Source organism: Equus quagga, chromosome 19, assembly GCF_021613505.1.
Source record: "Equus quagga isolate Etosha38 chromosome 19, UCLA_HA_Equagga_1.0, whole genome shotgun sequence".
In the NCBI taxonomy this organism is placed as follows: Eukaryota; Metazoa; Chordata; class Mammalia; order Perissodactyla; family Equidae; genus Equus; species Equus quagga.
This window is the reverse complement of record NC_060285.1, coordinates 20,854,339-20,877,982: the sequence shown is the minus strand read 5'-3', so window position 1 is coordinate 20,877,982 and position 23,644 is coordinate 20,854,339. Positions and strand designations below refer to the sequence as shown.

At 37.3% G+C, this 23,644-nt stretch overlaps 1 protein-coding gene across 2 annotated transcripts in view; it reads left to right on the top strand.

Moving 5' to 3' along the window:
• The window catches only part of UTP20 (UTP20 small subunit processome component), a 90,824-nt gene that overhangs the window by 28,329 nt on the left and 38,851 nt on the right, over positions 1-23,644 (top strand). For both annotated transcript variants that reach the window (XM_046646074.1, XM_046646073.1), the window contains exons 20-29: positions 1,259-1,338; positions 1,581-1,824; positions 4,865-5,050; positions 8,411-8,501; positions 9,575-9,660; positions 10,242-10,367; positions 12,945-13,111; positions 14,755-14,963; positions 19,966-20,109; positions 20,797-20,876. In XM_046646074.1, the coding sequence (XP_046502030.1) occupies positions 1,259-1,338; positions 1,581-1,824; positions 4,865-5,050; positions 8,411-8,501; positions 9,575-9,660; positions 10,242-10,367; positions 12,945-13,111; positions 14,755-14,963; positions 19,966-20,109; positions 20,797-20,876 (1,413 nt within the window). The remainder of the gene's footprint in view (positions 1-1,258; positions 1,339-1,580; positions 1,825-4,864; positions 5,051-8,410; positions 8,502-9,574; positions 9,661-10,241; positions 10,368-12,944; positions 13,112-14,754; positions 14,964-19,965; positions 20,110-20,796; positions 20,877-23,644) is intronic.

Genomic DNA, 23,644 nt, shown 5'->3' with positions numbered 1-23,644 from the left:
GTTTCTTTGTACATTGAAGTAACTGTGGAGGACTTTTTTTTTTTTTACTTTATATGCTATGTCTGTATTGTTTAATTTTTTTTGCAATAACAAAGTATTGTATAATAATTACATAATTTTATTTATATGTATTGAGTCATTGAGCCAAACTTTAAAAATAAGAACTTTTTAAAACTCTTGCTGTCAAGTTTCCAAAATCCCGTTAGCTCTAAAAAGGATCTTAATAATCACATAGAAAATACATATGTTCTGCCTCATATGTAGAAACCCGTCCATTTGGAAACATTCTCTTCAGATGGTCTACTCTGGCTTTTTGTCAAATTGGAAATATGTCATATGTGGCCTCTCAAAACCTAAGTATTAGTTCTTATTTGACAGAAGCAGAGGAAACAAATCCCTTTCCAATTTGGAACCAATTTGTCTGCCTTTTACTGCCCTTAAAGCCGTCAAACCATTATGCTGAAAGCAAGGCCTTCTAACATCAACTTCCGGATTTTGTTTATTGCACTTAAGGAGGAATCTGACGTGTGCTACCAATAGGCACTATCAAAAATGTTAGCTCTTCAGTTACTGAATGCCTTTAATGGTTCTTCATAGCTGGCTGGGCTGTCTTCCTGTTGGGTACATCTTTCTGTCTAAAAATCGGTTAATTTTTTACAATAGTCAACAACATATATAATTCATTTCTCATGTAAAGTTTATGCATATTCTCAGAAAATTAATGACAGAAAGAATATAAACATTTTGAGAATATTCTTGCGAGGATATCAAATTATGTAAACACATATGATTCATCTAATTTCTCCTTCTTAAGTTCTGAAAGTTAATGTTTCATGTAATTAGTGAATATTTATTTTGCCTTTGTGTTAATGATAAGTATATTTGAATTTGGTGGAGGAAAAACCAACATTTTAAAATTAACTTTGAACAAATTGAGTTTTCTGTCTAAACAGAGGCCTCTCTTTCCCTTGATGGGCCATACCTCATACCCCATACTCTGTTCCTGTTACCATGCCTTAAAAATAGTCTTCTTATATAGATCTGCTTAGGTTTTTAAAAATACCCTGTAGTACTTTATGACTGTAAGAATTCTTTGTGCTCAGTGCAGGCATTTTGAAAAATGTAGAAAGTACAAAAGTTGTTTACAACCCCACATTCAGGATAATTTAAATTAACATTTTAGTTATATCTTTTCACTCTTTTTTTTTTCCCTATAAGGACCATTCCACATTTTTTGTTTTATGATCTTTTCTCTTAGTTCTCATGCACATGAAATGGAAAATAAGCAATTTTGGAAAGTCTACTATGAACATCTAGAAAAAGCAGCTACACATGCTGGTATGTAAGGGGATGTGAATCAGGGCTGAGAGCAAAAGTGTCAGTTTAACTGTTTAATTTTGGCTGCTTGATTACACATGAAATTGGGGAATATAAATGAGAAATGTATTATCTTTGATAACCTTTGGATATGGTTGATTGTTTCCTTATATTGCTAGAGAAAGAAATTCCCTTATGTGAGGAAACTAATAGGACAAATGTTAACATTTATCTAGTGGTTATGATGACTTTTTTTCTTTCAGAGCAAGAACTGCAAAGTTATATAAGAGATGAGGAGAAGCCCACTGGAAATGAAAGTTGGGAGCAGACTCAGGAAGGAGATGTTGGAACTCTTTATCTTGAGCAATTGGCATTGAAAACCAACTGTCAGGACAGACTGGACCATACCAATTTTCGATTTTTGCTCTGGCGAGCTCTAGCAAAATTCCCAGAGAGGGTAGAGCCACGGTCCAGGGAGCTTTCCCCACTTTTCTTGAGATTTATCAAGTAAGTGTTCCCTTCTAGGAATATGTCCTTGGTAGGGTATGAGGAAGAGATGGTACAAAATATTAGGCTCCCAGATTGGCTGAGTTCTTTCTACATTTGTCGTGTTTTTGTATCATTGGCGCATCTCTGAAGCACTGGTTCTATCAGATAACAACTAAACTAGTTTTGTTCACCACTGAATTTTACATGAATCAAAATTTAGCCTGCCCACAAATGGTATTAATAAAAACTTCCAGTTTACAAAATAAGGAAGGCCATATTGACTTAGATCAGTGTACAAAGGCCTTGTTATTTCTTACTCTCTTGTTCATTGTTTTCTTGCCTGCCTAGGGCTTAAAAGTATTTTGCAGTAACCCAACCCCAGCCACTCTGTTTTGAACCTCTTGATTGTTTCCCATGATGCTGAGGAATGTACTCTCAAAGTATCACAAGAACTTTCTGGAGCATTGTTTTGTTTTGACTAGATATGCTATGTGAGAATCAGATTGCTTTAAAACTCTAAAGATAAGGGATGTGGTACACAAAACAGTACTAATCAATCAATAGAAAGTATGTTTTCCAGTAGTATTTCATTACATGGGAAAATACCGTAGGTTAGGGTTGTTTACCTTAACCAGTGCAAACCATAGCACACCTGGCTTGTTTAAGGAACAGCAAAGAAGTCTGAGTGGATACAGCAGAGTGATCCAGAAAGAAAGTAGCTGAAGATGAGGGCAAAAAGTTAACAGGAGACCAAATTGTGTAGGGCCTTTAAGTGGTAAAAAGGACTTTGTTTTTTTCTGTCAATGAAATGGAAAGCCAGTAGAAGGTTTAACAGATGACATGACTTAAATTTTCTTAAGGATTTTTATGGCTGCTGTGTTGAGAATAGACTGTAGGGGGCAGTGGTCAGAGCACAGAGACCAGTTAAACATATTGTAAAAGTCCAGGTAAGAAATGATGGTGACTAGATCAAGGTGGTAGTAATGCAAATGATGAGAGGTGGTTGAATTCTCGGTATTCTGGGAAGGATTTAAATTCAATAAGATATATTTTTGAAGGATTGCAGCTAGATCAGCCTGCGGGATTTGATCAGCCAACAGATCAGATGTGGTATGGATGTGTTGGTGGAGGGGAGTGCAGGAAGGGCAGCGGGGGGACGAATTGAGGATGTCTCTAAGGTTTTGACCTGAACAGCTGGCAGCAGAGTTACCATTTACTGAGGTTGAGAGGAATGCAGAAGTTTTCAGGTTTGTGGGGAGATTAAGAGTTCATTTTTAGGCATCTTAAGCTTGGGATACTAGATAGACATCTAAGTAGATGTGTTGAGTACACAGTTGAATTTGGAATTTAAAGTTCAAGGGAAAGGTTTGGTCTTAAGATAATAAATTTGAGAATTGTCAGTATATGGATGGCTCTTAAACTTATAAGACAATGAATGAAGCCACACCTAGAGTGTGAATGTAGGGAGAGACTGATACCAATGTTTAGAGGTTGGGAGACAAGGAACCAGCAAAGGAAACCAAGCAAGAGTGATCGAAGAAGAACCAAGACCACTCAGTATCCTAGAAGAGAGAAGAGGCTGTAACAGAAAGTGGGTCTCTGAGTTTAAGATTTAGAGACTAAAAATACACAGTTTTTTAAAATATTTAAGATTAGTTGGTAATGATTACCTATACACGTACTTTTGTAGATGATTCAAACTAATGGAAAACCCGAAGGTCACCTTTAATTCTGACTTTGAAATATATTATGGGCTTTTTATTTTTATTTTGTTAGCTAGAAATTTATATTTCTAAATATGTTTCAAACATTTTGATATTAGAACTAATTTGTGAATCTAAACATTCTTTGAGAAGAACCAAACCAGAAGCAGGAATGAATGACTAACAATGGCGAAAATATCCCAATAATAGGTGACATTTAATGAACACTTGCTGTGTGCTAGACACTCTCATAAGTGCCTTGTGTGAATTATCTTAATTAATAAATGAAGGAGTGAACATGCTGTGCATGGAGATAAAATTTAAAAATATGCTGTGTGGTTAATCAAATGTTAAGAGTGTAATAGGAATGTTATTAAGTGGAATGATGGTACAATTTGTAATTGACAGAGCAACTTTGCTCGTTTCATTCATTCATCCATTTTTTATTCAGTGCTAGATCCTGCTTAGTGAGAATACAAAATTGAATATGGTAGTGTTCCAGCCTTCCAGTTGTATATTAACCTGGAGTTTCTTCCAGGTGTGTTGGTAGGATGTTATCCTCAACATTCTCATGTTATTTATAGTGTATTTTTGAGTGCGGACTTTAAAGTCGGTCTGATCACTTTCCTTATATATAGCCCAGTGCCATGCACAAAACAGACAACAAACAAATTATTGCCGGATGAATGAATTAAAGTGACACAAAACTAATGCACTCAATGACAGTCTTCTTGAGAATATTAGCTACCTACAACAGTGGACCAAAATTGAAGGGGTGGAATTCAGTAAAAACCAATGTGAATACCAAATGCACCAACTTAGTTTAGAAGAGACAAAACTTAAAGACCTTCTAATTTTCATTGCCACGACATTCAGTTTGAGTCTGTGTCGTGTTGTGACTACCCCCAAAAGCAGCAGAGTTGATAGTTCCATTTGTCTTATCAGACCATACCTGGACATTTTTTAATGGACATTGGCAAAGTAGAGTATATCTGGTAGAAAGTGGCCAGCATGGTCTTCATGCTATACTTTAATAGAATCCACCCCTACACCTGCCTCCCCTAGTTGTGGTTCCAGAGACAGGGAGACTGATTTCAGCTCTGTCCAAAATAGACATTTCAAGTATTTTCAACAGTGTAACAATGGAACGGGCTGTCTTCTTCAGTTCATGATTGACTTGTCAAATAGGGTGCTTAAGAAGGGCTGAATAAAAAAGAATAATGTTGTAGAAGAGGCATGAGGTGTCTCAGATGTCTCTTCAGTGTGTGATTCTGTGAACTGTGGACATAGCTCTTTCGTAAACAATTAGAACATTTCAGCTTCATCTGTCTTATGTCACTCTCTTTCCACTGCAGCAATGAGTATTACCCAGCAGATCTGCAGGTTGCTCCAACCCAGGATCTGCGAAGAAAAAGCAAAGGAGTGGCAGCAGAGGAAATAGAAGAAGAAGCTGCTGCTGGAGATGATGAAGAGTTGGAGGAGGAGGTGGTGCCCCAAGATGAACCCTCACAGAAAAAAAAGACAAGAAGAGCTGCGGCAAAGTAAGTTCAACATTGCTGATAGATCACGGGTGCCTGGTTCTAGGAGGAACGGGAAGAGATCTCTAATGTGAAATAGCCCTGGACAAAATGAACTACTCAGATAATTATTTATATAAGTGCTGCATCTTCCTGGGATTTTCTTTTATAGCCCAAAGAAAACCACCAGTATTCTGAGTTTTTTATTTGCTTGCTTATTATTATTTATTTTTTCTTGTTCAGCCACAGGATGTTAGTGTTGGGGGGACTTTTGAGGTCATCTTATCATAGCTCCTTTTTGTAGATAAGAGTGTTGGGGCCTGGAGCTGTTAAATGCTCCTTGACCTTTGTCATTTGCTTTCCCAGCACCAGGTCATTGTGTTTGTGTGCGAAGGGAACACATAATGGAACATCTTTTCTCTTGTAAATAAGCATGTCAGCACTTTTACTTTGCTTTTTGACTTACCTCCTTCTGGTTACTTTTTTTTTTCATGCTGTTACATTCTCCTGCTTATTCTCTGGATTATTCATTTAACCTAAATTGTTGGAAACCTTAGGAAAAGAAGTGATCACGCTTTCAGAAGTTACTCCAGCTTACTTGATGATTGTCTGAATTGGGGCGTCAAAAACTGGATTGGTGCCTCTGTGTTATTTTAAGACTTTAGATCTCAATCTGGTATGCCCGTTGAGTCTTTCCCATGAGCCATTTCGTAGTTCATCCATGCGGCCACTGTGTTGAGTGCCTTTTACTAAGTGCTGGGCTACAAAGATGAATGCTACACTGCCTCTGCAATGCAGGGAGCACACTCTAATGCCTGGTGAAATATTCTCAAAGAAGAAATGTTTTTAAAGGAGTTACAGGAGCACAGTAAGGAATGACTCAATTGTGCCACACAGGGAAGACTCACAAAGGAGAGGGCACCTTTGAAGCTGAAAGATGGAAGTTTGCCAGGCAGCTAGGGCAGCGCAGCACTTGCCAGCTAATGGAAGTAGTGTGTAAAGCACAGGGGCAGGAAAGATCGTGGCCAAGCTCTATGGAACTGCAGTTCCTTCTCTGCTTCTGCCTTCTCACAACTCTCAGCCTCCTATCCCCTACTACTTACTTCCTCTAAGACAAAGATTGCTGTTTTCTTCTTTATATCCTTCAGCATAAGAGCTAGCAAAAGATTAGTTCTCATATTTGTTTGTTGAATAATTGAATAAGCTATTTATCCATTCACACCTCTTCCTTTCTCGCTCCTTGACCTTTGACCTTTGCTGTGTCCTTGCCTCGTGTCTACCAGTTGAAATTCTGTTCAGGCTTCAAGGCACAGTTCCCATGCTCCTGCTTCACTGAAGCTTTTCCTGTTTTTTAAACTGAAAGTTGTCTTACCTGACTCTAAACTGTTCAAACAGCATTCATACCTCTATTATAGTGTTACTCCTTGCCTTGGATATTAATTTTTTATAGATCTGCCATGTAAATGAGAAAGTCTTTAAGGTCTGTGTCTTAACTAATTTTTCTACCCCCTGTAGCCAAACCTAGACTATTGATAGCATAAACCATCATAGAAAATGTGAGCATAGTGATTATCGCATTCTTGGTGCCATCTCAGTGTATTCATAGTCCAAGTTCATAATCTTTCATGGAACATCTCCTCATTGGCAAGTATTTATTGAGAACGTGTAAATTAGCTCCTGTTCTCTTTGGCTCTTTGAGGCTACATGGCACATGAAAAAGGTACTTAATAAATGTTGGGGATAGGAGTTGATGTTTCAATAGAAAATTTTAAAAGTTTATTTGTAAAACTGCAAGAGCTCAGCGCTAAGTTATTACAGGGACATTACATCAGTCAGGGCTCTCCAGAGAAACAGAACCAAAGAAATGGAGATGTATGTATATATGAAGAGACTTACTTTAAGAAATTAGCTCCCGTGATTATGGGAGCCAACAAGTCCAGAATTTGTAGGGCTTGACAGCAGGCTGGAAACTCAGGCAGGATTTGATGCTGTAGGCTTGAGTCTGAAATTCATAGGTACGATATCTATGTTATAGTCTTGTGGCAGAATTCCTTATTTGGGAAGCGTCAGTTTTTGCTCTTAAGGCCTTCAGCTGATTGGATGAGGCCCATCAACATGGTTGAGGGTAATCTTTATTTAAAGTCCACCAACTCTAGATGTTAACAACATCTACGAAATAAACTTTCATCGTAACACCTAGATTAGTGTTTCATTACATAACTCAGTACTGTAACCTAGCCCAGTGTCACATAAGGCTAATCATCACAGAGATTGAAACTAAGTATAAACAATAGTGCTACCCTTACTCTTATTTCTCTGTAATATCTAAAGAGGTCATAATTTCCAGCTTATTTTCTCTATATTAAGTAGTAGGACTTCCACAGTTTGGCTTTCTTTTGCCCAGGAGCAGAGGAATGCATTGTTTGCTAAATTCTTAGGAGCAGAGGCCCCACAACTAGTATTCTTTCATTTAATCCTTGTGGAAAACCGGGGAGGTCTTGCCTTCGTCAAGATGAGGAACTGAGACTCAGAGACATGAATTAAATAACTTCTGCCAAAGTCACATAGCTCAGGATGGCAGAATCACACACGCAGTGTGCTTTCCACCTTCTTTGCTTCTCCCTGCTTTTGTTCTTGAAATAAGCAAATAAAATCTCTTCGAACCTTGACAATTTATTCATTCAGAGTTTTTTTAAAGTTCTAATATATCGTATGGATTGTACACAGAGAGAAAACAGTTTTCTCAAGTATTTTTAAAGCCTCCTAGAGCCTATGGATTAGGAAGTTGAGGAAATGAAGTAGAAGCTCTCCTCTCAGTCTGTTTTAGTAGATGATATAATTTGCTCTGAGGCAGTCCCATCTTCAAGTTTAACTTTTGACCACAGAACATTGCTCGCTCTTCCTCCTTCTGGGTAAGCAAGAGGCATGGTCACCTAAACTCGGCCCTCTGTTGCCTGACAGCCATATTTATCTTAAATGAAAATAAGGAAGAATATATTTTAACACTTCCCTGTTTACTGCATAGAAACTAGACAAGGAATCGAATCATTCCAAAAATCATCTGTGTTCTATTTTGGAATGTATTATTGTTTTGATTTCTTTCTATGTTTGGTTTAATTTAAGCTATTCTAAGCACATTCTGAATGATTTTCTGGGGTAGGGAACCTGGATTTCAGGGGATGGCCTGCCTGAGATTTGGAATTTCTGGAGAATAATTTTCTCAATAATTAAAACTTGTTTGTGCAATTAACAATGAAACTCTAGTCAAGGTGTTTTTGAACACTTGTCAGAGAGACTAAACCTAGTGAGTACTATCATCTTAAGAAAATAATCTGTTTTTTATCTGTAGTACCCACTTTCTCCTTTTATTTTTCCTTTTCTTAGGCAGTTAATCGCCCATTTGCAAGTTTTCTCTAAGTTTTCGAATCCACGGGCCTTATATCTGGAATCCAAATTATATGAACTGTATCTTCAGGTAAGTAAATTAAATTCTTGCCACTACAATTCTTTGAACTTTTCTCTACCATTTCCTTTGCCAAAGTAACTTTTAGGTTTTCAATAATTGTTGAATAGGGCCCATGTCTACATTTTAAGTATAATTTGTTTTTAAATTAATAGACTTTTTTTTGTACTTTGAGAAATAATTTTAGACAGCGCTAATTCAGTTGATTTTAAAGGCATCTTTGGTGACTAAACATTGGCTGTATTAACAGTGAGTGTAGCAAAACATGAACTACATGATGAGAATTAGCTTTTGGAAGGGAGGAGGGGACGTGCCGAGAGCAGTTGGCTACTTTTCACATCCAGGTAGGTTAACCTTATGGAGCTCTAGGATTTCAGGATCTGTCAGATTAAGTTCAAGCCGATAGTTGAAATAGTCTGTTGCAGTCACAATATATGACCCTGAATTCCAGAGAAGGTTGCAGAAAAAATTTAATGTCAGAAGCAGAAAAAGCATTGGATGTCATTCTGAGCCATCTGGAGAAACTAAATTTTCTTTTTCATTTGGATGTTTTTTAGATGAAACTTACATAATTTCAGCAGAATTTATCCATGTTCTGTGCATAATTTGGATATAACTTGTTTATAAAGCCAGAGCTCAATAGTCTCAGTTATCCACAGGAAGCAGAATTCTGAGCTGACATCAGAAAGGCCTCAGAGCTGGGTCCTCTTTCCTGGCATCGTACTGCCTGCCAATACCTTCCTGGTATTATATGAGCTTTTCCTTGTCACAGGACCAGCCCACCTGATGTAAATCCAGATTCACGTAGAGAATTGGTCTTGGCAGAAACTGATAGAGCCGAGTGTCTGGCATGTGGGATGCAGACGTCAAGAGTTTTGTTTCTGTTTTGTTCTGTGCATATATTCTATTCATCCTCCTTTACCTCCAGGAAAATGTAAGGCTGTTGTCAGGCATCAGCTTTAACCTACCTCTAAAGATTTAGATTCTAAGAGATCTAATTTAGCAAATTAACGCAAGTAAATTGCTATCGTGTGGTACATGTATATGTGACTTCATTAATTTATTCTACAAAATATCATTCTTAGTTGTTGCTACACCAAGATCAAACGGTGCAAAAAATAACGCTGGATTGCATAATGACGTATAAACATCCACATATCCTTCCTTACAGGTAAGTTATTTGAAGCTAAAGAAATGCTATTCTTTGGCTGATATTTGTCTTTCTACCTGACAGCCTCTTCTAAAATAATTTCATGAAGGCCTGGGAAATTTCCTTCTTTTCTAAGGCAATCATAGTGCTATTTTCAGGTAAGAAATGAAAATTGGAGGTATATTTGTTTGTTAAGAGTGCTTCTCCATGGATAATAATTAGATAGGAAAGAGAATATTAATTGAAAAGTATGTGTTGAAGAAGGTGATATTTCTCCTTGCTTATATAATGTCGTAAAATCTTAGTGATTACTTTGGGAATCACAATAATCACTTTCTAAGAACTGAAGAAAGCTTTTGTATTATGCTCTTTTAGACTGCTGAATTATTGACTAAGTCTAACTCCTTACCATTCCTTTTACCTTTTAAAATTTGAAAAACTGCCATTTTGGAAAGTATTTTTGTAAAGATTTTCCTTTATGGATGTCAACCACAATAGAGACTATTCTTTAATACCTATTTCAATTATACGTATTATTCTACGTATTGCATTTTTTAAAAGTACCGTTAAGTGACGATTTGTGTTGTATTCTATTTTTAAAGGGAAAACTTACAAAGATTGCTTGAAGACAGAAGCTTTAAGGAAGAGATAGTGCATTTTAGCATTTCTGAAGATAATACAGTAGTGAAAACAACCCACCGAGCAGATCTGTTTCCTATACTGATGAGGTATTTACACTGTCTGAAAACTGATTTTTTAAAAAGTTGATCACAGAAACAATTGTGAATATTAGTATTATAATTTTTTTCTCCAGTTGTAATGGAATATTTCATTTTGTATTGTCTTTTGATTTTTTTTTTTTAATTGGACCTTTTGGGATAGTCAAATCGTTAGAGAGACTTACTTTAGAATATTTTGTCCCTAACATGAGGAAAGATCTTACTGTGGCATTATTTTAGTAATAATGTTAAGAGCCAGCCCTGGTGGGCTAGTGGTTAAAGTTCAGCACTCACCACTTCAGTGGCCTGGGTTTGCTTCCCTGTCACGGAACCACACCACCCGTCTGTCAGTTGCCATGCTGTGGCAGCAGCTCACATAGAAGAACTAGAACAACTTACAAGTAGGATGTACAACCATGTACTGTGGCTTTGGGGAGGAAAAAAATAAAAAATAATAATAGTCTTGAAATTAATTCCAATATTTCTCTGTTTCATTTTTGAGAAATACTAGAAATAGTTCATTCATTTAGTAGGTAACTAACTATGAGATATAAAAGCTGTTGATTTTTTGTGTTAATTATTTAACTATCCACATTACAAAACTTTGTTATTATTTTTAATAGTTTTCCTTGGATTTTCTTGGTTGAAAAATAATAGTAAATAACCGTTGTCAGATTGTTAGTCCCCTGTTTAAAAACCCTTTGAGGTCCTATTCTACAAGAATAAAATAGAAAGTCCTTACTAGTCTTTAGAGGGCCTGGTATAACCTAGCCCCAGACTGCCTCTCTAACCACGTTCCTTTCATTTCCCACCCGCCTCAGAGCCCAGTTCAGAGTCTTTTGGACTTGTTCATCCTTCTGTTTGGAACACATGACAGCTAACTCCTCTTCTTTACTCAGTCTCATTTCAAACATTCCTATTATCAGAGATGCCTTCCTTGACCTCTTTATATAAAATCACTCGTTCCCCTAATCACTCTCTAGTCCCTTACCTCCCTTTATTTGTCCTCACAATATAGTCATGTGTCACTTAACAATGGTGATACGTTCTGAGAAATGTGTCATTAGGCTATTTTATAATTGTGCAAACATCATAGAGTGTAGTTACACAAACCTCGATGGTATAGCCTACTACACGCCTAAGCCATATAGTACTAACCTCTGTAACCAGTGTTGTATATGTGGTCAGTCGTTGGCTGAAAGGTCACTATGCGGCACGTGACTGTACTTAATCATCCAGCATAGCCTCTTTCTTATTGTTTGTCTCCCCTGCAGAAGGTAAACTCCATGGCCCCTAGTAAATATTGGTCAAATTAATTTTTTATTGTTTTTGTTTCCATATTTTAATCTATGTATTACCTCCATAGCCAAGAAGAATTAACTGTGATGGTAGTGGTTGGGTTATTTTCCTCCAGAGCAGCCGTTCTTAAAGTGTGGTCTGCTCGTTCGTGTCAGGGGGCTGTCCCTAAGACACTTTCAGCAGGTCACCAAGGTTATAACTTTTTTCATAATACTACTAAGACATTATCTTTTTTCGTTGTGCTAACACTTGTGCCGCAGGCAAAAACAGTGTAGGGTAAAACTCCTGGTGCCTTAGCATGAATCAGGACAGGGGCTCCAAACTGTGCTACTCATTCTTCATTGCCACACACCTGGAGTTTATAAAAAGATCTAGTTTCACTTAATGTCCCTCATGAGTCTCAACCCTAGAGTACGTATCTTTTTACCATTCTGTATGGCGAAGTGGAAAATATGCATAAAATACTTATTCTGCACACTTGTTATCTCCAGAATCGCATGTTTTCCAAATAACTGATGCATGTTATAGAACCATGCATGGATAAAAGATCCCTTCAAAGTGCAAGATAGATTTTAATGTAACAGAGTTCACAAAGTATGTTGATATAGTTTCAGATTCTACATTGAAACTAGCCTTAAGAAACTACCACTTGTGGAAGTTCAAAGTAGTGTCAAAGTAGAATATCCACAATTATCGGAAAAGAATTATCTGAAAGTTAAAAAAATATTTTTTCCTTCTCCAACTATATATCTGTAGAAGTCTAGATTTTCTTCAACTGCAATATCTTGCAACAGATTGAATGCAGAAGTAGATGATGAGGATTCAGTTATCTTCTAATAAACCAGATAATAAAGAAATTTGAAAAAACAAAAGTAAAACAATGCCTCTAGTCTCACTAATTTTTGGAAGGGAGTGGTTTGGAAAATATAATTTTTTATTAGAAATGTTATTTATGTTAACTTGTTTTAATTTCTATATCATAAATATCAATAGATAAAACTTACGTACTTAAAAAGTCTGGCCCCCTGCTTTTTTCTCCCACAAAGAACTACCTTCTGGCCTTTGTCTTTACTATTTCCTTCTTCCTGTTAACCTTAGCCTTGTTTTTTTATGGTTTGTCTAAATTTGTATGCTAAGTATCTAATTTCTATTTTCATTCTTCCTTGTTTCATAATATATCCATTTAAGTCTGTTGCGTTGCTATTCTAGTCTTTTAGAAAAACAAAACAGCTAGTATTATGTTTTAGGATTAACATGCAAACAAATCATGTTCTTTTAACTTGTTAGAATTTTGTATGGCCGAATGAAGAATAAGACTGGGAGTAAAACCCAGGGGAAATCGGCTTCAGGCACCCGGATGTCCATTGTTCTGAGGTTCCTCGCTGGGACCCAACCTGAGGAGATCCAGATCTTCTTAGACCTGCTGTTTGAACCTGTGAAGCACTTCAAGAATGGTAGCTCTCAACTGCTTCTCACTCTGAATGCATGTTGTCCGCTGTGGACTTCTAATGACTAGGTTTCCCATGCTTAGCATCTTTCTAATGGAGTTGCTCCTCCCAGTCTCAATGCTGGTCTTTTTGCTGAAATGCAATTCATTTTAACTTTGAATTACGTGGAGCTCACGATTGATCCTGGGGATTATCAGCATCCATGTGTTTGTAAGCCCCTGATTAGAAAATGTGTATCTTTTTTGTTGTGCATTTAGGCTATTTGAAAAATGGTAAATACTTATCCCTATACAAGGAGTAGGTTTCCTCTAAGAAATATAAAGCATGCTGCTAAATTAATCTCCATTGTCTTGGTGTTGACTCATTGATTGGGTCATTCATAATTGAGTAATGATTTGTTGAATACCTTTTGTGCCCTGGACACTCTGTTGAAAATAGAAAAGTGACTATTTATAATCTGTGCCCTCAACCTCACAGTCTAAACAAAGTGGATGTAATAAGTGTATACAATGAGCTGTAAGACTCTGTGGTATGTTCTCTGGTATGCAATGTTAGTAATTAATAATAATAGTTGCTAAAATTTATTGAGTGCTTACTTCATGCCAGACATTATAATGGACCCCTTTACATACGACTCAGTTGTTCCTTAAAACCACCACATTGAGGTATCATTACTTGATTGTCCCCATTTTACAAATGAGGAAAGTGAGGCTAAGAGAAGTAGGTATTTTGCTTATCGCCACTCAGCTAGAAAATGATGGAATTGGGATTTGAACCCAGATCTTTCTGACTACAAAACTTCTGCTCCAGTCTCATAATTGCTTTGCTTTAGGCAAACATAGATATTTATTTGTAAGGTGGTGTGTTGCATATGTTTCGTATTTTTTTTTATGATAATGGATCCAGCTGTTTAAAAGGTTTTCATTCATTATAGTATTGCCCTGTGAAGGAAATTGGCTCTAATGAATACAAAAGTTTTTGTTCAGTGTAATGGCCTTCATTGTAGGAGGGCAGCTATAAATGATGCTCTTGTGGATGGACTACTTAGGTGTATGAATCAGTAAGCTCATGATCTCATACCAGTTGGTTTGAAGTCAAGCTCAAACGTACAATTCAAGTCTTTAAAGTGTGAAATCAGTATGACGGCTGTTAGAAAGGGCTCTTGTTTTATTTATTCACCAGGGGCTACAAGACAAATAAAACGTTTGGTTCTCAGCCTTCAGGGAGTTTGTAATGTAACAAGGCATTCTCTACGAAACTGCTGAAGTCAGTGTAGTTAGTGAAAGCTGTATGGAACGTTGCTAGTTAGAATAAAAGACTGTTAGTAACTCAGGTTTTGAGGAATAGGATAAATAGGGTGACAGTTGGGTTTAGAGACTTAGTTGTGTCACATGTTTCTTATTCTGCTTTATTCCTCAGTTTCTTCATCTCTAAAGTAATAATAGTAAAACCTATCATACCTAGCTCTGAATATTTAGTAAGAATCAAAAGGGGATAGTACATGAGGAAAGTACGTTATCATTTATAAATCATTATAACAACAGAAAATACTGTACTATTGAGGAAAATTGAAAAGAAGCTATAATTATAAGTAATAACAAATGAATATTTCCCTTTGCATGATATCTCTGTTCCTCTGTTTTCACTAGGAGAATGCCATTCTGCAGTCATTCAAGCAGTAGAAGATTTGGATTTGTCTAAAGTTCTTCCTTTGGGTCGTCAGCATGGTATCTTAAATAGCCTTGAAATAGTATTGAAGAACATTAGTCATCTGATCAGTGGGTACTTACCAAAGATTTTGCAGATACTGCTCTGTATGACAGCAACTGTATCACACATCCTCGACCAACGAGAAAAGGTGAGAGAGACTCACTGTAGAGACTGTCTTCTTGGGCTGATATGAGTCTGTGTCTTACTTCAGAAGTGGGTGGGGGCCCGAGTATCCAACATCCTTCCTAACATCCATCCTAAATCTTTCTTATGTAACTCTTTGAAAGTATCTCTTTAAAACAGTCTTCTTCCATATATTGGGAATCTTCGTTGTTATAAATATTTATGTATTGCTAGAAAATGCAAATGATATCAAGTGTATATTTTAAAAAGGGGTGAAATAGTAGGGAGTGAGTTAGTTCTGTATATGTCTCAGAAACCAAAGTCAGCGATGGTTGATGTTTCTTAGATTTTAATTTCAGGAGTCTAGAGTTGTAGACATCTTCCAAGTCTCATTTATTCTGGATGGTTGGAGAATGAATAGAATACTGTTAGCATCGTCCTTGTTATTTTGAGACAGAGTTCCTCAAAGCTCTTTTAAAAGTAAATGCTTGCTTACTATAGGTATAGTGTTTGAATGAAGGTAAGCAGCAGGATCAGACAAGACAAGCCAGCCTGCTAACTGCCAGGAGGCTTCACAAGATGGTGCTCAGCAAGTTCTCTTCTGAATTGTATTCAAGACAGTATATTTGTGTTCTGTTGAAGCAGGTATGTGGACATAGGTGTACTCTGTGGAGTTTAGGGAAACTTAATGTCTTATGGACTGAAGGCTTCTTGGAGAAAATGGAACTTGAAGTGAAGATCCAGACTCAGACTTCTGCTGTTGATCCTCAGTTAATGATAAATAGGCACAGTTTTAATTTGGCTAAAATTCGTTTCATTTGATTTATGGATATGCCTGGTAAATTGCCTCAAATATGGCCATGATAATGGAAAATTCACAGCCAAAATTTTATGCTGCTTTTTGGGGCTGTGCATGGATATAAATCTGCTTTAGTAATGAAATAATATTCTCTGATTACCAAGATCTGGAGATTTAGAACACACCTTCCATTTTGGTAGGCACCATTTTATTTTCCTCATTCTTTCTTTTGTGCCTTCAACAAATATTAATTGAGCCCCTACCAATGTCAGGCACTGTTCTAGGCACTGGGGATGTGGCAGGAAATAAAGGAAACGGAAATTCCTGTCCATTTATTTATTCAGTAAATACTCACTGCATGCCTATTACCTACCAGACACTGTCCGGGTGGGGAATGAGGTGAGGACTCAGGATCATGAGGAGAAAAATAATAAATAAATACACAAATACTTAGAATTATGTCAGATGTTCTGAGAGGAAAATAAAATGACACCCAACTACAGATCTCTGAAAATCATTCTCTGTGTAGCTCTTCCCTCTCCAGTACTCTGCCCTGTGAATTCTAGCCACTTTGGCCTCCCCAAGCCACACAACTCTGTCTTCTCATCTTAGGAAGTTGGCTGGATTCTGCCTGGGCTCTTCCTTCCCACACTAATGCCTGAAACCCTCCAGGCGGGAAGCTGGGGATGTCTGGGACTCACCTCATCTGTTTCCCTCTCTTGGCACTTAACTGTCCTCTGCTGCCTGCTGTCCAGTGTCTGAAAATCAGTGTGGCATATATTCTGTTCAGTCTTTTAGTTGCTTGGCAGGGAGGCTAAATCTGGTCCCTGTTGCTCCAGAAAGGAACAGCCAGAATAATCCTCCAGCTAACACAGGGCTGGGAACAGCTCATGTTCCCAAACAGCCAGAGCAGAAACTTTGTAATACCCAGGGTGTCAGGAAGAGTCCTTGGCAGGAGCCTGCCTCAGTGGTGGAGCAGATTAGTCCTGTAATAAAGGCTGCTTTGGCATCACCTAACAAAGCTTAAAAAGATCACACTTTTTCCAAGTAAATTAACTGCGTCCCAGAACAAAACTCAAAAACTTGAAAAATTTAAATGAAAATAAAATTCACGGTGTCTGACATCCAGTCAAGTTTTACCAGGCATGCCAAGAAGGAAGAAAATGTTGCTGATAATGCGGAGAAAAAACAATCAATAAAAGCAGATCCAGAAATGACAGAGATGATAGAATTAGTCAATGACTTAAAACAGCTCTTGGAAATACACTCCATATATTCACGAAAGTAGAAGAAAGCATGAGCATGTTGAGGAGAGACAGATAGATGTGAAGAACTTAAAATGAGGGAATGTGATAAGAGGTGACCAAACTTGGGGTGGATGGGTGCTGCTTTTCCTAGGGTGGTCAGGGTCCTCTCTAAGGAGGTGATATTTGAGCTTATACCTGCCCACTCATGGGAAGAATATTTCAGGCGGAGAAAATGCCTAGTAGCGCAAAGTTCCTGAGGTGGAACAGTCTTGGCGTGTTCTAAGAACAGGCAGAAGGCTGAGATGGCTAGCACACAAGGAGTGCGAGGAATCATATAAGATGAGGTGAAGAGGTAGGTAGGGCCTCGTGGGCTATGAGGAGGAGCTGGGTTTACTTCTAAGGGTTCTGGGAAACCTCTGAGAGGTTTGAAGCAGGGGAGTGGTAAGGTCTGTTTGATGTTTTAAAAACGTCACTTTGCTTTGTGGAAAAGAGGCTGTGGGGGGCCAAAAGTGGAAGCTGAAAAGAAGTCTTGAACAATTTTTTGTCTGTGTTACGTGAGTTTCAGGCCCATAGGGAGAATTATGTGAGAATTTTCACTTTTGCTTCATGGCAAGTGATAGTGACTTTATCTATACATGGATATATTAAATCATGAAAAGTTAGAGGTTTTATAAACCCTGTGTAAGTCCTCTGACTTTGGTTAACTTAGAAGTTATTCAGTAACGCATCCTTACTCCCGAATCAACAATCAGTAACTCAAAGGACCATTTATGCAATTTCACAGTTCATTAGTTAGTGAAGTACCCAAGGTTCCTGACAGATAGGGGCTTTCCTTTTTGTTTTTTTTTTTTTTTTGATTCTTGAATGAGTCCAAAGAATTCTTTGAAATGCTGTACTGAATTATTGCACAGTAATATTGCTTAAGTGAGTTAAAGTTCTACATTTGTGTGTCTGAGCTAAATTATACATTTACTTTTTTGTATCTTTCAGATCCTCCAAGACATTGACTGACACTGAAAAGTATATAGTGAGGGTTGTTTTGGTTGATTTTACTTTTTTCGTACATATCAACAGCATAGTAACTTGTGAATGTATATAAACTCAGTCATATGGACTATTCCTGTAGCAACTAAACTCTACAAATGCCTACTTTCAGAGTTTTTCTCCAGGTTATTCCCAAAGTTACTGAGTAAACTGGGCAGCTGGCCCTGTAGTTAGGGAGGTGAACAGAACATGTAGATCCTACGAAAAGCAGATGCTAGAAACTTGATGGGTATGTGAAGTACGATTCCTCAGACTTGCACAGCAAGTTAACAGTAGCCTTGTTCCTATTCACTTGAATGTAAAATGTGCTGTTTCAGATTCAAATACTTCTGTTGATCAGAGTATCAGGTTTTTGTGACAAATAACTTCCCTATTAGTTCTCTTCACAATATCTTGGCCATGTGACTTGATATTCATTGTATTAGAGCATTTGTGTTGTCTTTATAAATTTCAGAGTAGTTTTGAGATTTTGATGTAGGTAATTAAGGTCATATGTAAAAAAAGTTGCCACTTATATCTCAAGAGCTCACAATATATTAATCAAGTGGAAAAGCATTTAGGGTTTGAGTCTTCCCCCATTTGTTTGGTTTTTATAACATTCTGTGCTTGGGAGAAATCTCTTCTCAAATTTATAATCCCCCCTTACCAGGTATCTTCTGCATTTTCAGTCTCCCACATAATTTAATAAATTCTGTTCAGTAAGATTTTAGGTTGGTGGTCTAGTGGTTAAGATCCAGCACTCTCACCACCATGGCCCGGGTTGGTTTCCTAGTAAGGGAGCCACACCACCTGTCTGTTGGTTGTCATACTGTGGCTGCTGTGTGTTGCTGAAAGCTATGCCACTAGTATTTCAAATACCAGCAGGGTCACCAACGGTGGACAGGTTTCAGCAGAGCATTGTCTGATGTGACATCAGAAGGTGAGATGATGGCGCAAAAAGACTGAACAGGGTTCCCCTCTGCTGTATACAGCGTTGCTAAGATTCAGATTGACTCAACAGTAATAACAGCAACAAAAATTTTAAGTTGAGGTCAGGACTATGGCTGTCATGCCATTGGACCCGTTGGTGGGAGGTCACTAAATTGTTCTACTCTGAATCTGAACAAAGTGGCTGCGTGTTTGTGATTTTATAACTCGTAGAGAAGGAGATGCCAGTAGAAGTAGCAGTATCTCTTATAAAAGAAGTTTGCTGTTAATTCAGACATCCACCCACTCCAGCCTCTGTGCCTCTCAATAGACAAATCTTGTTTGTTTCCAAATTGTATTTTTCTTTGAACTGTGTATTTTGACATCTTCTAATGCCTTAATTCAGTTGCTTCATTCTCTTTTACTGCATGAAGTATTCCACTGTAGGGAGAGACTGTAAGTTCTTTAACTAATCCCCTAGACTAATTATAACAAGAATAATTGAAAACTAGTTTTAGAAAAGGCAAAAAATGATACAAGTATGACAACAAAAAAGGAAAGTGACTTTCGTTTGAAATGAAGGTTTTCTATATTTTTTTTCTAATCTAAGGTATCCTGATGGCAAAAAAAGAAGTTTTGTTTAGAATGTGTTCTGCTCATAGGAAGAAATCAGGCTTTTATTCGAGACAATGACTTGAATAAAAAAGTAACACAATGTAGAACACAAAACAGCTGTCCTGGTTGTGATTTTTTTCCCCATAAGGACATTCTAGTGTGGTTTTACTGGGCAGTGATAATGGAACACATCTCACCATCTGATTTTTTGTCTCTCTGCTTTCCCCATCTTGTTCAATGAGAAAAGCATTATGACTTCCTCAGTTGGACATTTCCACGTGAATCAGGGCCAAAGCCAACAGACTTAATAGCAGGATTTCCAGTTTGATTCTTAGCCATCTGAGCCAGAGTGCCTCCCTGAGGAGCCAAGGGTAAAAATGATATATTTTTTTCAATAGGAGATCTTTGTTTTACAGATACAGCTGAGGTTTATTAACCCACTGAAAAATTTAAGACGTCTTGGAATCAAAATGGTCACTGATGTCTTTTTGGATTGGGAGTCCTATCAGTTCAGAACAGAAGAAATTGACGCTGTGTTTCATGGTGCAGTTTGGCCCCAGGTAAACCTGGATTTCTTTATTTGGCCCAGATACCTGCTGCTGCTTCCTCTGTTGAATATCCATCTTAGTCTTTTCTTCTACATCAAGCCTTTATTTCTAGCAGTTTTAGAACACTTCTCTTTGCCTCCACTACCACCTAAAGCTCAAGAGCTAGTTTCTGCAGTGCCATGGCATTTATACCTAAGGCTAATTTGACTGTGATTGTGTCTCTTAAGCAAATGTAACATAACTTTTGTAGCACCTCACATGATGTGCCTCTGGATTTTGACAAGCATGAGGGAAATACACAGGTATTTTTGTTACATATTTCCTTGTTTGATTTCTCTGGTTGTAATCACTTGATGATAACTGGTATAGTTATAGCTAGGAAGACTGTAGGAGAGACTTCATTTTAGGAAAAATTTCTTACTGCTTGAGCTCTGTCACTTCTGGCGAACTGCAACCTAAAGTGCCTTGTTCCTTTCAAGTGTCTAGCACTTCCATGCGCCATCTTTGCAGTTTTTCCTCAGTAGATGTTATTTTGGATTCCCTTATTTTTTCCTCAGCTGTCCTTTAAATGTTCATCTCTGTCCTTTGGCTCTTTTACCCTCTTGTGTGGTTTCTATGCTTTTTCTGCTTTTAGTTGTTTTTTTCCTACAAGTCTGTATAGGATTTTATGCTGTATTCTGTTTTTGTTTTGTGTCCCAGATCAGCAGGCTTGGGTCTGAGAGCCAGTATTCTCCTACTCCTCTGCTGAAACTAATTAGCATCTGGAGCAGAAATGCAAGGTATAACCTTTCTGTTTCCCTTTTTTTAAAAAGTGTTTTAGACAAATCTAGTCAAAACTAGTCAAGACAACTAATAATATCATTTATGATTTTTCCCTATAGTGAACTACTATAGGTCCAAATAAAGAGAGTAAGGCAGCTGAACTTAAAAATAGACAATTTAAAGAAAAATACAGGTTGCTAAACTAAAATATGTATAGTGTGATGCAGGAGAAATGCTGTGCGTGTGTGTAAATAGAAAATATCTAGAAAGATACCTGAGAAACTGTTAATGTTACCATAGCATGTGGAGGTTTGGGTGGGCCAGGGCGGGAAGGGAGACTCTTTGCAATACATCTTTGAAGTGTTTGAATTATTTATAATTAGAAAAAAGAAAAAGTAGATAAAATAACATTTTGCAGTTTAATGTAAGTAAGAATTGTAGCATGTATGTTATATCAAAACGTACACATTTTTGTGTTTTACTCCTTCATTAAAACTTAAAAATTAGAAGTTTTGGAATTGACAGGGATGTTCTTCGAATGTGTAATAATTCTGTCAGCAGTTTGATTTGGCCTGGCAAAGGGGAAAACAGACTGTGAAACACACCAGATAGTAATATCAGGACATAAATATGATTTTTTGCATGCTTGCTTGAAAATAAAAACTAATTGCAAGTGGCATGCTGTCTTTTTCCCAGTTCCCACTTAAAATCAGAAAAATTTCATAGACTTTTTAGATTTTTTAGACATCTTATATTCTTTGTAAAACTCCATCTAAATATGCATACAGCTCTCATAGTCATAAATCAATATCCTTTTGAGGACGTTATGAACTGTTAATAGGACCTTCATCTACCGATGGTTCAGAGATACTGTGTTACAGACCAAATGCGTATTTACTGAGGAGTGTGGAAACTTTACCTATGTTGTTTATCTCAGTGATGGAAACAATCTTAAGTTTGCCCTGATCTGTTTTGAAGAATGAGAGAGACACTAAAAGAAAACATTTTACTGTTGATTCAGTAATGTTAAAATCTTGGCATCGGTTTTTACAAAATTGGGAGCATGCTGTATAAACAGCTTTTGGTTTTGTTTTTTTCACGTACCATTATGTCATGAACATTTTCCCAGGTCCTTAAATAGTCTTCAAAAACAAACCAAAGACCTTGACATTCTTCCACAGCAAAGCTTGTTTTATTTTTGCTGGGAGGAAGGGTTCTTTTCATTTATTTCCCAATTTGAGAAAGCAGTTACATATCTTGTTTTATCACTGGACATTTATAAGCAGCACTTTAGGCGTATTTGAGAAATGTTTTATAGTTGTGTAATTTTTATGCAAATAAGCCATGAAGGACTCTCATCCAAGAAGACTTTACAGTGGTGGCTCAGTTTTGTGTTAGTTGGGTCCTTACTCTAGGTATAGATCCACATCATTGGATGCCACTTCGTTCTCTTCTGCAGTTCCTCTTTCATTTTTGGTTGGAGAAAAATAGAAGTCACATAGCAATAGAAGAGGTAGGCAGCAGAGCTTTATTTTCTTTTCTATTTAACACTTAACCTGAAGGAAATCTTCAGAAGGGTTAACTTCCCTTGAAATCTCCATAGCAACAGCTGTGCATTTTGTAGTTGTGTGTGAAAGAATTAATGAATGAAAATTTTGGAACCACTTGATGGGAATGTTACTCTCCAATAAAAAAATAAATTTTTATTTTGAAGTATGTTTACGGTTTACGTAATGTCAATCAGACATTTAAACAGGTTTTCATCTACAGAGAAATCTAGCGTTTTACTTCGGATTTGGATAAATGCAGGTAGATCTGAACTATAGCCAATATCTTTAAGATTATAACTAAGGTTAAATTGCTCAGAAATTAGGTGAACTCAAGACAACAAAAACTTGCTTACTAACTAGAGTGACCATATAGTCTATTGTCCAAGCTGAAACTTTCCTGAGGGTTGAAAGAGATACTATAAATAAGTAAGCCAAAACAACCACCATAAACTGGGACTGTCCCTGGCCACTTGCTTAATATCGGCTCTGGTTCTGACCACCATAACCTCTGTGTGGCTCAGTATCTTCCTCCTCTGTGTTCTCTCCACTCCTGGAAGGCCCTGTGATCACATCCTGCCTTTATTGCACTCATCCCTCTTCATAGCTTACCTGCCTAAAGCTCCTTGAGGGCAAAGACCATTTTGCATTTATTGTATCTTCCTCCACAGAGTGTTACCCCTCTTTATCCATGGTTAGTTGTTATTCATTGCATGTTGAACAAGTCATTGAAATGTTTGATTGAGCCATATACTTAAGCATGGAGCATGCCCAGTGTGGCATCAAGTTATATTGCTGTTCAAGAAACACAGTTTGGTCACTTAGAAGTTGCATTGGATTTGAATGGGCTCTTACCAGGACCTTGCCAGCAGTTGAAAGCAGTGCCCTCACTTTTTCTGCTTGAAAAATTTTACAACATACAGCATACTGGTTAAGAGTACAGTCTCTGAAGGCACACAAACCTGACTTCAAATCCTAGCACCACAGTGTGTCCTTTGGCAAAGTTGGCCTCTTTGAGCCTCAGTTTTGCCACCTGTAAAATAAAGAGTAAGAGTACCAACCTCGTTGATAATAGAGATGATAATATATCAAGTATCCTGCTTGCTGCCTGTGCATACTGTGCCCAATATCTGTTGGACAAAGATGTATGAACATAAGCTCTTACAACTTTCCTATCAGTTTGTCAGTACTGAGTATGTTAAAGTGCTTGAGCCCTTTTTCCAGTGATGATGAATTGG